The sequence below is a fragment of the Mytilus galloprovincialis genome, chromosome 12, assembly GCF_965363235.1.
Source record: "Mytilus galloprovincialis chromosome 12, xbMytGall1.hap1.1, whole genome shotgun sequence".
In the NCBI taxonomy this organism is placed as follows: Eukaryota; Metazoa; Mollusca; class Bivalvia; order Mytilida; family Mytilidae; genus Mytilus; species Mytilus galloprovincialis.
In genome coordinates, this window is record NC_134849.1 from 29,046,949 (window position 1) to 29,060,606 (window position 13,658).

Here is a 13,658-nt window from a genome sequence, read left to right on the forward strand (position 1 = left end):
GTTTTCATTCGCTGATAAATCATAATATAAACTAATACGAAAAACGTCGTTTACTTGGACCGAACTTATAATAACACTTAACTATATTGAAAGCCAATGGGAAATAGCTTGCAACCAATCGGGCATTCTATATAATACACTAGTGGTCCCGGAGTCAAACGCGCGAGTGACCTACGACTGTTGTGCGAAAGTTGTAAGACTGTCATACGACAGTGGCACGTCAGTTTCCTATGACATGAAAATCTGACAAATAGTCACAAAGAACTCATGAGTAGTATATTGCGAGCAGTATGACCCCCCAAACCTCGGACGCGCGCTGTGCGCATGCGCTGACGCTATATTTGGGCCTCAGCGTGGACACCGTAGTTGACTCTGAAATCTAAGGGTATGACTCACAGGCCGACACCATATTTGGGCCTTCGCGCGGACGCGAGCGCTATAGTTGGACCTGAGCGCGGACGCGAACACTATATTTGGGCCTTCACGCGAACATCGGGACACCAACTCCATATTTGGACCTGAAATCGGGACGCGAGACGTTATAGTTAGACCTGCGCGCGTACACTCACGCTATATTTGGGCCTTCACGCGGACATCAGAGTCGGACTTGACATGGGGATGCATAATTAAGGATATGACTCACACGAACGTCGTATATGGGTGCAGAGGCTATAGTTGGGCTTAGGCGCGGGCGCTATACCTAAATATTGGACCAAGCTACCCTCCAAGGTGGACGTTACGTCACACCCTAGAAAGTGGACGGTATACCCTTTAAGGTGGACGTTACGTCACACCCTTAAAAGTGGACGGTATACCCTCCAAAACGGACGCGAATTTTACTTTGCTAAACGCTTACCCAACCCCTAGATAATAAGTCTGTGGTAATTCTAAAAAAAAAATTATTCTACCTCTTAAAATAGTGTTCTATTATAAATGATTCCCATGTCCCAATATATAAGATTTGGATTGAAAAGCATCTCTAAACGAGGTGCTAAAGGGACAAAAGACAAAATGTGTCAACAAATTTTGTTCCTGTCTATAGCGAAAGTTCCTTTCATTGCTTATATTTCTAATCTATATTCTACAATTTGTAGTTATCACCAGCTTCAATGATAATGTCTTGACAAATAAAATTTGCCTTTTCTAAAATAAAATAATAAATTCATACTTTATTTTGCCTCTGAACGAAGATGATAAGCCATAAACTGACATTTTTGTTCTATTTTCTACCTTCAACTTTTTAATGGGTTGTTTTTTGCTTTTTGCTTTTTGTTTTTGTTTGTTTTTGTTTTTGTTTTTGTTTTGTTTTTGTTTTTGTTTTTGTTTTTGTTTTTGTTTTTTTCTTTCTGTTTTTTTTTTCTTTCTGTTTTTTTTTTTTTTTTTTTTTTTTTTTTTTTTCTCACAGGATCAAGCTTTAGTTACCGATACACTTAACGATACACTTAACGATGAAATCCTTGTATACCATGAGACTCAACAACTATACAAATTATGTCAGGTGTCAATATAATTATAAATGAAATATCAGTGTATCTGTACATACAAAAGCCACAACTATCAATGGGGTGTAACAGGCACAGAATAGAATAAATAAATATATTGTGATATATTAATCCCTTATCAGTGTTATCATCTCCTGAGATGTCATGACAATATTTCCATAGTCCACATGTAACCTCATCATTTGACCAGTTCTTCCATGTTGTATGTACTAAATCAACAATACTTTCATCCCTCACCTGTGATCAAACTGACACCAGTCCTGGGAAGTTCTTATCTATATAGGAACATGTGTTAATCATTTAGAATAGTGTTCTATTATAAATGATTCCCATGTCCCAATATATAAGATTTGGATTGAAAAGCATCTCAAAACCTCGTTACTTAAATAACATATCAAGATACTGCAAGTGCCACCTTAACTAACAACAGCCCTATGATCCTTATCAATACTCAATTAAATAATTTACCTTCCTCCCTACAATTAAAACAAATTAATTATTTCTTTTAATTCTAAAATGTTGAAAATAATGTTTGGAATGTTCAATATTGTTTGGAAAATTTCACTGAATAAAACATAGGACCCCAAAATTAAATTGTTCCGTCAAATTTTAAATTTGAATTTAAATTTAAAATATATATTAACCTTAAACTACATCAACAAATTTCAACTAAAAACTTTTAATGATTATTGGCAAATTTTATCAACACCAATGAAAACTTTTTGTAATATATATACTGGATAACTATATATATATAAGAAGCACATGATACTGACGAATGACACAACATCCAAATACCAGATAAAGCTACTTATTCTGACAGTATCCAAGTATTCTTACCATGATATAAATCAAACTTGGCATATTTACCAAACAATTAATCAAGCAACTCTTATTGATTATAGAAAATTGACTAATTTTACAAATTCTAAAAAACTTTATTGTTGTAATTCATATTTTTATTACCACAACAAATAATTACATATCACTAAACTATATCACTAACATGCATGCTATATTTCACACTATTAGCTCATAAATCCATTCAGGTTCTGAATAAACATGTTTCTTCCTGTCTCATTTAAATGTACACTATCTACAAGTCCTCTCTTTGAAATGTTCGAGTTATCAATAAAGAAAAAATTAAACCTTCTACACAATTCTTTACTGTGTGTATTGAAATCATTAATTCTAAAGTTTACTACATCATTGCATGTTTTTATACATCCAGAGAAAACAAATGCTATATCATGCTTTGTTTGTAAATCACGTATAGAACTGAAAACACTGTATATCCTGTTTTGCGTTTTTTAATTGGATGTCTCCAGGTTTAAAATGTTTATTTAAATCATTAGTTCCAGAATGAAAAATAACAACGAATACATCTAATATAGCAATCAAACGTATCAAACAATGGAAAGAATCCATCAATTTTGCACCGCCATTTGACACTACATGTACATTATCATAAACATCTGTCAAAAATCGAATTATAGAATCCCCAATGAATAACACTGGAATGAATTTTTGGGGATTTGTGGAAATGATTTTCGAATACTTATCTGCACATGTATTATTGTCTCCAATGAAAGAAAATTTTGCAGCACATAAATTGCACTGAAGACCTCTTTTATCTGGTAAAAACCCTTTCTTTGAAGGATACAATAAAACTCCCTTGTCTCCTTTATAACCAATAGTAACAATCTCTTTAGAATAAGATAAAATAACCGTAAACCATGGCTTCACCGGTTTAAAGTCAGGAAAAATTAAAGTGCATGTAATTTTTTCTTGTATAATAAATTTGACAACTGCTGAGATTAAACAGAATGGTGGAAATGCGTAATAAATTTCACTTGACTTGTAAATCTGTGCAAAGGCATCTACACCGGACGATAATGGTGTTTTATAAGGAGTAAAATGGGATATTTCAAAACCTTCATTATCTAACATAGCATTACTATCTAATGAAAACATATCAACTGAATGTGGTCCAAATTTTTGTTGTATGTAAATCCAAGTTCTTTTTGAAATAGATGCATCTGACTTAGAATACACTCTAGACAAATAATCAGAAGGGTTTTCATAAGTATGAATATAAGACAAAGAAAGATTACAATTTTGCTGAAACGTTAACTGAAAAATTTCTTTCATTATTTCATTGATTAAGTTGTTTTTTGAGTATTGATTATTCCAAGCATAGACTACAGCTTGATTATCTACTTCTGCAGTTACTCTCTTGTTTATTATCAGTGTTTTTATACAAATGAGGGCGTTTTTTAATGCTAGAGCTTCCTTAACCATGATAGGTAGGTCTTTAGTTTCACCATTCCAATAATCAGAAAAATCATGTCTTACTCCTTCATTATTAAAAATAGCTCCCCATTTATAATCGGACGCATCAGAAGAAAGTGACAAAGATAATACATTATGACGTTCGTTAACCCAAGGGAAGGGTTTTGTCTATGAAACTCCAATATTGTAACTCTTTTCGTAGATCTTCATCTATTATAATAAACATTGGACCTTTAATAGCCTTTGAAATTGCCCTGTTACACGTTGATGTATATAATTTTGCTCCAGGAATTGCCAAAGACAAAGAAATGCATATTCCTACAAATTTCTGGAGAATAGTAATTGGACAAGTTGATTTTTTAAGGATAGATTCTCGAAGAGCACAAAACTTTTCCTTACGTTTTTTTGTTATAAAAAATGAAGCTTTAACTGAGTCTATAATCATTCCTAAAAATACAATTGACTGGGTAGGAATCAAGACTGACTTGTCAATATTTAGAAAGTAACCTAAATTTACAAACAATTTTACAGAATATTTTATGGCAATATTTGACCTCATTAATTCATTATCTAACCTAGGGTCAATGTAACCATTAAAAGATTCAATTAACCTATCATCAATATATAATAAACAAGAAATTGATTTCTTTCTTAAAAAGGAAATTGCCTGTAAATTTAAATTATGATAAACATATGCGGAATTCTTCCATCCGAAAGGCAGTGTATTACAACAAAAATAATGACCTCCCCATTGAAAACCTAATAACATTCTACTTGATTCTGTCACAAAAACATTATCATATCCAGATTTATCATCTAATTTCGTGAGATAAGCATTTTGTTTAATTGTTCTAGGGACGTCCACTAAGGTATCTAAATTAAATGGGGTATCTTTCATAAAACAGTTTAAATACATAAGATTTATGCACAATCTAGGTTTCAATGGTTCTATAGTTATTGGTGATACAATGTGAGGTGGCTTTAATTCACCCAATTTTCCTAGGTACGATATAGCACCAGAACGTAGCCTTGATAAAAGTTCTGTATTAATAAAATCAACATGGTGTTCACAGTTTGAGGCATTTTTAAAAATACGTGTAGGTGGATAATCATTGTTGTATTTTACATTCCAGAAAATTCCTTTAAATGGTTGCATGAAATTGTTAATGTCAACAAAATTCTCTATCCAATTCTTCATCTCCTGGTTTTTGTCCAGAATTTCCCCCCACAACTCCGTATTTTTGTGAACATTCCCAGCAACAAAACGTGATGGGTCCAAAAAGTAAAAATCTTCATCAAGATTTTCATCTAAAACATCCTTATTGCAGTCAAATGTTCTCATATCCTGTGTCACTAAAATATTTTTAACATCTACATACTGTACATCATTATATAACCTTGGATTCACTAGAGCAGGTAAAAAATCAATGCTATATTCCCATGCATAAGGTCTAACACGAAGATCAGTTGAAGAAAGTCCCTGTAAAAATAATACGGGATTGATCAGTTATTTTGGACAGTCTATTTTAAAATGATTAATATCTCCACACTTGAAACATCCAGTGTAATTTGATGGGGGTTTCCTCTGTCCAATTCCTGGCATCCTACGAGGATTCTGGGCAAATCTTTGGGCCATAAATGGGGTACTCGGCCTAGGGTTTAATACAGACTGCATACATTGCATCATTGTTGCAAATTGTTGAAACTGATTCTCATTTCCCAAGTTTTTTGTTTCAACCTCCTCTTTTTGTTGTTTTGTACTTAAAAGTTCATTTCCATGTATCTTTAAAAATTTCTGTTCTTTTTCAAATAATTTAGTCTCAGCAGGTGATGACAAAAGCGAAGTGACTAAAAATCCCACTCTTTCATGATTTTTATGGCACAGAAATCTCTGTAAAACCATTGAATAAAGTTGTCTATCTTGATGACCAACCCTTCTAGCTACCTCATCCAGGTGCATAAGTTTTAATTGTAAAGTATCAACATTAATTTCTCTTGACCTAGCTGCATATTCTTTGACCTCCCTCAGAGCTTGTTCTATTACATCTACATTTATCCCTTTTTTTAGAAGTTCAATTTCTGCTTTTAACTGGGTTGTCTACAATGTGATCAAATAAACTAATTAATCAGTTACCTTTTTAAAATGTTCAAAAGTATTGTAGCGTTGGTATTTCCCAGTTAAATGAGAAATTTCAGAATCACTCAGTTTTGACAAAGACCTTGCAGACACTGATTTTTCATTGATTTCATTAGTTACTGTATAATGTTTTAGCATTTTATCCGATTTCCAGCCTACATGTGATTTTATGCACTCAGAATTTAAACCTAGCCATGTTAATGTCAAGGCACACCCACTTCTTGTACTATGTGGCGTTTCACCTTCCCATATATTCAAATCTGTTAGATGAGAATTTAAACGAGCATTAGCAGCAGCAGAAGTGAAAGGTACATCAGAAAGTGCCATACAAGATGGTGCCAATGGTCGAAATAAATAGCCACCTACAATTTCCAATTTACTCACTTTACAGAACTCTATATAGTCACGTAATACAGTCACAGGACAAAATTCTGTATTAACAGAATTATAAATGATAACTACCCTGGGGTCACTTATATCTATTGTTTTACCCTTCATCATGGAAATTATAACACCTTCTTCTCCAGGTAACCAACGAACTTGATCAGTCAACACAGAACCGAGATCTCCTGCTCTATCACCAGTAAAAGACAGTATGTTAAAAAAGGTCTTATCACGAACAAGTATATACTTTTGAAATATTCCTAATTTTTTGTTTGACATCTTATATGATATATATCTTGAAACAAGTATTAACTTATTTGAAAAAAGTGGCACTGCGTGTTTTGGTAATGCCGCTGCCATTGATTGTTCTAACTTTATAGCTGATAGGTACTTTTTTATAATCGAAGATGCTGCTGGATTACCTAATCCTAACATGTCATTCCAATCTGTGCCACGACCGTGATCACGAAAAATTGCCCTTAGTTGACTAATCAAACTATCAACCGATCCAGCTGAAAGTCGAAGGGGACATCCACATTGAAATTTTCCTTTGACTCCCCTATTTTTACATTGTGCTTTATGAATTTGGGTTTTTCCGCTATCATCTTTGTATACCAAGAATTTCCTAATGTCAGATGGTAGGGCGTCATTTAATGATTTTTGAGGATTTAAATCACTTAGAAATGATACAATACTTTTTTGTAATACGAGTTTCTGTTTAGAATATTTTGTACTCTGAAGTAAAGAGTCTAATTCAAGTATCCTGTCATTTAACTCTTCTTCTCTAAAAGACATCTCTCCTGACGCACAATTATCACATGTATGCTGTAAAATCGGAAACAATTTTTTTAATTGAACTACTATTAATATGAAAGAAATATGTGCACACATTATTTAATTAAAGACTTATACGTGTTCACATCGATGTCTTTTATGTGTTGCTGATAACTTTAATAAAGTAACAGATAAAAAATTAAAATAATATAAAATATCTAGTCGTCGTTAAAATCTTAACTTAGACCGTCTTAATAAGTTACTTAAGCTATTTCACTGAAATACACATGCCTTCATCTGTATACCGATGTAAAATTCATAGAAACTGTTGTTTCCTTAAAATAACTCCACAGTTCTTATTCTTTTTATGCCCACTGTGTTTTCCTTCACATATCATTTCTTTTTTAATTCTCTATACTATACAAGTATACCTGCTCCCAGATTATTTTTTTTTTAAATTTTGACCATTTCATTGAAATGAGATCTAAACTACCACAGTTCCCGTTCTAATATGCATGCCCACTGTGGATTTGATCTAAAACCTGCATTACAACTCATTTACTTTTTGAAGGTATTCTGCATTTTCGAATCAACAGATTCACAGACACACCTGCTCAGGAGTACCCCTGATGCCAAATTAAAGCCATATTCAACACTTCTATTCATTCACCAGAGCTCAAACTCTCTATTACAGTAACTTCTACTTTTACATATACAATGTAACTCCATATGGCAACTTGTAATGCATTTACCCAGGGAGCATGAAAATAAAATTACTTCACCAATAATTGCATAATTTTAACTTACTGTAGGTTCTCCAGATATCTTTTTACTTGGTGAGCTATCATCATTCCCTGATTTTCTCTTTTTCTCTTGTCTCCTACTATCACTTGAGTTGGCATTTGCCAATTCTATGCCAATATGGCAAAGTCTAATTAAGTCACTAGATTCTAGTTCCCTTTTCAACATCTTTTCCACTTTGGCAATGGAAACAGACAAACTTTTTTCTAACCGGTTTTTTAATTTCAAAACACTTAACGTCCTTAAATCCTCCTCCTCTTTAAAACTATGTAATTCATCATAATGAATATCATTATTATACGTCATTATAAGTTCTAAATACATTTCAGCACTAAACTCTGATATTTCTTTGTCCAGCAACATGATTAGAAATATATATAGATAGCAAGTAATTAATCTAAAGATAAACGATGCTAACTGACCAAAGCCTGTGATCAAACTGACACCAGTCCTGGGAAGTTCTTATCTATATAGGAACATGTGTTAATCATTTAGAATAGTTACTACTAAGACATGCTTATAACAACTGTAAGAATTCTCCAAGATATCCTATTTATATTAATCAGATAAACTGTCACTCAATCCAGTAGGCGGTACTATAAGTAGATGCACGTGTAAAGATAATTGGATTCAAATGTTTGATATCAATACATAAAATATTTATCCTTTTATTTCTAGTTTTTGGATTACTTATCTTATTAACATGACAATCGTGAAACATTCAGTCGTATTGCTTTTCTATTTCTTTCAACTATTTAATTAATATCATATGGTACTGATTAAGATCACACCTTAAATAATTAGATGAAGAGATAAAGCACATCTGGTGATTAAAAAATCAGTATCTTTATACACTTTCTTTCAATAACATGTTTACAGGTGTACACAGGTTTTTTTATCTGCTCCTAATTAACAGACATAAGCAACAGTTATAATAATATCGTCTGTGACATGAAATATTTATCGTTTTTGAAGTTTTTTCGATTTCTTATCTCCGTGAAACATTCAGTATTATTGCTTTTATACTTCTTTGAACCACTTTATTAATATCATATGGTCATGATTAAAATTTTACCCCAAATGATTAACTAAAATCCACACTTTGTCATTAAAAATTGTTTCTCATTTATTAATATCTTATCGTCAACGGCCGTCATTAATTTTTATCTTCAAAAATACACGGATAATGTATTTAATCTATCTATATTTATATACGAGGTTTTAATGGAGTTTATAATAATGGGCATATATAAATAAAAAAAATATAAATAAAAATAGAGAATAATGGACAAACAAATAAATGAATAAAGAATAAAGAAAGATGATACTTCTTTTTTATAAAAAAAAACTAGGGAAATGTTGGCTGCTTAATCTGTATGGAATAGAGAAATATACGGCTGCTAAACTATAAGGAATAAAGAACTATGGGCTGTAAAATTATATAAAAAAGAATACAAACAAATATGAATAGTATGCTGTAAGATTTCTCTTTACTTATCCTTTTAGTTGTTGTGCACGTGAAGGAATTATGTCTGTGCAGTGAAACCAGAACCGGTTTGAACCGGTTTAAATGAGACGATACTGGCTCTGTAGGTAGGCGGCTCTTAGCATACGGTCCAATCAAACAATTTCTATGTCTATATATTCCTCTACATAAAACTGTGTTGAAGATAACAAAATGTTAAGAAAGAGAGATAGGTCAGGAGTAAAGCCCAAACCCAGCTTCTTTCTATGCATATATGTTCATCACTCTTTAACAACTATTAATTATTAATATTATATACTAATCATATTACTGTATTTATTAAAAGTTAAGTCATATTGTGATTTTTAAAATTGTCTTCAAAACCCTTCAGTCTGAGTGCTCTTTAAAAAAAAAAAAAAAAAAGATAGGTCAGGACGAGTACAGAAACCATAAAAGTTGTATTTATAAATTTTTTCAATCGTATAGAAGCTAAGTTCGTCTACTGTACTAATATATTTATCCACAACACGATTTAGCCTGTTAACAAAACGTTTGTCTCTATCCAATGTTTCCTCATTTACCGGTAGTCCAAATTTCCCTCGCTTTATCACAAGACTTATACCTATTGTATATATTGTTAAATTGCATGAAATATTTGCCACTGGACGTTCATCAACCAACTACATTTTACGTTTATTTCTTAACTACGGGGTTGGGTTGAATAAAGCTATAAGAGAGAGACTAAAGGTTAAACTTAAATGAATATTATGGAACAGTTTTGTTTATTTATTAATAGCGAAGACTCGCTTTCAACGTTTGCAAACAATGTAGGTGGCCATTTCAGAGTGCGGCTGCCCAAACGCTATACGTTAGATGGATCGTGGGAATGTGCATTATTGGAGGTGTCGTTCATACCGGAATTAGAAGCCTCAACGAGACGTATGTATTTCTGTTCCGATTTCGTGCACCAGTCGTACGTGAGGGAAACGGCTCTCCCTATTCTCCAGTCGATACGGTTATTGAATGAAGATATCACGGACGTGACGTTTGAGAAACCAATCTATTTTCCGGTCACCAGGAATGAATTGTATCACATCGAATTTGTGTTGAGAGACGATCATTTGCAAATATGTCGTCTAAAAGATGACCACATATTTCTCTTGCTACATTTTCGTAGGAAGAATCTATAAGAGGAAACTACACATTCATATTTAGGACATTACGAATATGTTTAATTGCAATATTTGCCGTAAAGTATATGTGTGGCCGCACGATCTTCAAAGACATATGAGAAGTAAGCATTCTTCCGATGAGTCACTATACCAGCCAGATGGTACCCAGCAGCAGCAGCAACAGCAGCAAAAGCAGCAGCAGCAGCAGCAGCAGGAGGCTTTCGTGTTTAGACACCCTTTTACCATGATCGTGTCTGGTCCCACCTCCTGCGGAAAAACTCATTTTATGAAAGATGTGCTTCAACACATAAAAAGACTGTGTAGTCCCAGTCCAGAAAGAATTGTTTGGTTGTATAAAAGGTGGCAACCTCTTTACGAGGAAATACAACGAACAGTGCTTCCACGCGTTGAATTCATTCGTGGAATTCCTTTTGATCTCGAAAGGGACGATTTTTTCGATCCCAACATTCGAAACATGATCCTATTAGATGATCTCATGTCGACCTCGGCCAAAGACTCCGGAATAAATGATTTGTTTACGGAAGGGAGTCACCATAGAAATTTATCGGTCGTCGTTTTGAATCAGAATTTATACTTTGGCAAAGACCCCACCCAGAGACGAAACTGTCACTATCTCGTTCTCTTTAATAACCCCATTGATCGTCAACCCATCATGACGCTGGGCCGACAGATGTATCCTTCTCGAGGGGACTTCTTTCTCCGGAAGTTCGAAGAGGCAACGAGGACACCTTTCGGATACCTTCTGGTTGACCTAAAAGCTAGAACCCCGAAAGCCTCCAGATTACGCACAGAGGTCTTGCAGATCGGCCAAGGAGAGACACATGATGAAAAGAAGGAGTACACTCGTCTCTCCGAAGACGAAAGTTCGGTCTCGTCAGACGAAGACATGGCCGACGAGACAACAGACGTATCGTCAGACGATGCTGAAAGACGAGAAGATCTCATCGCCTGTCGGGATTGTGGAGTAGTGTTTGCTCACCTTCGTGGATTGGAAACCCATAGTCAGCAAGGGTGTGGGAAGAAAAACGGCATTGCTCTTCCGATGACCGGGAAAGATGTAGAGGATGCTTTGAGCGGATTAACCGTGACCGTGTGCTGTGCAGAAGACTTACCTAGCTATGTGAGCGACAGACCTAGAACGTTTGTAGTCAATACGGACAACTGTGACCAAAAGGGGAGTCATTGGGTGGCTTTTCATTTTCCCGCATCGGGTCCACCCGAATTTTTCGACTCCTTAGGACGATACCCGGAAACGTACCAACGCTATTTTAGAAATGTACTCATCGTGAATGGACCGGAATACTGTGTGGTTGGCAATCAAATTCAACCCGATGATTCAAATACCTGTGGCTTGTATTGTATTTATTACGTCAAATTGAGATGTCGAGGACTCGAGATGAAGGACATTATCAGCACCTTTTCATCCACTGACTTGATTAAGAATGACAGCAAACTCGTAGCCGTATTTGGTTAAAAAAAAAAAAAAAGAAAAAAAAAAAAGAAGAAAAATAAAGAAATAGACAATAAACATGATAAAACAGGAAAAGAAAAGAAAAGAAAAGAAAAAAAAAATTAAACCACCTACATGTATATGTAGCAGGTCTCAAGTCCTGAACCAGATCTGGTATCTGGAAGTGTGAGAGAGATTTATCCGAACACCACTTTCTAGAGTGTGACGTAACGTCCACCTTGGAGGGTAGCTTGGTCCAATATTTAGGTATAGCGCCCGCGCCTAAGCCCAACTATAGCCTCTGCACCCACATACGACGTTCGTGTGAGTCATATCCTTAGGTATGCATCCCCATGTCGAGTCCAACTCTGATGTCCGCGTGAAGGCCCAAATATAGCGTGAGTGTACGCGCGCAGGTCTAACTATAACGTCTCGCGTCCCGATTTCAGGTCCAAATATGGAGTTGGTGTCCCGGTGTTCTCGTGAAGGCCCAAATCCGCGCTCAGGTCCAACTATAGCGCTCGCGTCCACGCAAAGGCCCAAATATGGTGTCGGCCTGTGAGTCATACCCTTAGATTTCAGAGTCAACTACGGGGTCCACGCTAAGGCCCAAATATAGCGTCAGCGCATGCGCGCAGCGCGCTTCTCGCGTCCGAGGTTTAGGGGGTCATACTGCTCGCACTATACTACTCTCATGCATGATTGTCATTTGACTGTTGCACGACCGACTTGCGACAAACCCATCACAGTATAATTACAATTATTTCTTTCTGTCGTGTACTTATCGTGGAACTATCGTGGACATGTCGTAGCTGATGTGACACTCTAAATATGTTTTTGATATTTTGCAGGACAGTGCCACGACCACTATTTTATAGATTTTTCGCGACAAAAAATCATACGATCTGTTTTGAGTGGGACTTTAGACGAAAAATGTACAGTGATACTTGAATTAGTGTGAATATTGCCTCCGTATAATACCATTCACCATGTATACATATATACTTGGACTTTTCATTACGTAGCGGTCATCATAGGGGCAAAATATGCAACTATTTTTCCCTCGAAAAAAAAGCAGGCAAGGCAAGGCAAGACATGTATATTATATTTATCAACGACGTAACCAGTCGTTGATGGCTAACACAAGTTAGACAAAACTGTGCAACGCAAAGATTAAATATCCTTTGTTGCAAGTTTTCTGGCCGTCACATGTCGAATGCCCTTGCCCTGTATTTAAATTCATTTTAAACAAGATGTTAACTATGAACACTCTAAGATGACCTATCAGCCACGACACCTGTCCTGGATTTCATTTTTACACCCTAACACAGTTACAGGTGTGGTACTTTAGCGTGTCTGCTCTTGCATAATATGTAATTATAAATTTCATTTATAAAACTTGTGTACATTTTATTTTTTAGGTTCTAGTCAGTCAAGTATATACAAATTCTGTCAAGACAAAAATATCCATAAATATGATTACGGGAGATTGTCGAAATCGGAAATAAAAAACATAACTACATCAGCTGTACAGATAACCGGGCCAACTTATGGACGAAAACTTGTGACTGGTTTTCTGAGATCGAAGGGTTACAATCTTGGTGAAAGAAGTGTGAGAACTTCGTTACTCGACATTTCTCCATTTTATGTAGCACAGCGT

At 34.9% G+C, this 13,658-nt stretch overlaps 1 protein-coding gene across 1 annotated transcript; it reads right to left on the reverse strand.

Moving 5' to 3' along the window:
- Positions 1 to 3,964: 3,964 nt before the first annotated feature.
- On the reverse strand, positions 3,965 to 8,290 carry LOC143055340 (uncharacterized). Its single transcript, XM_076228467.1, has 2 exons — positions 7,897 to 8,290; positions 3,965 to 5,892 (listed from the first exon to the last, which is right to left on the reverse strand). Exons 1-2 carry the CDS (start codon positions 8,251 to 8,253, stop codon positions 5,302 to 5,304), a joined length of 948 nt encoding a protein of 315 aa, XP_076084582.1. The 5' UTR covers positions 8,254 to 8,290; the 3' UTR covers positions 3,965 to 5,301.
- Between the last annotated feature and the right edge of the window lie 5,368 nt (positions 8,291 to 13,658).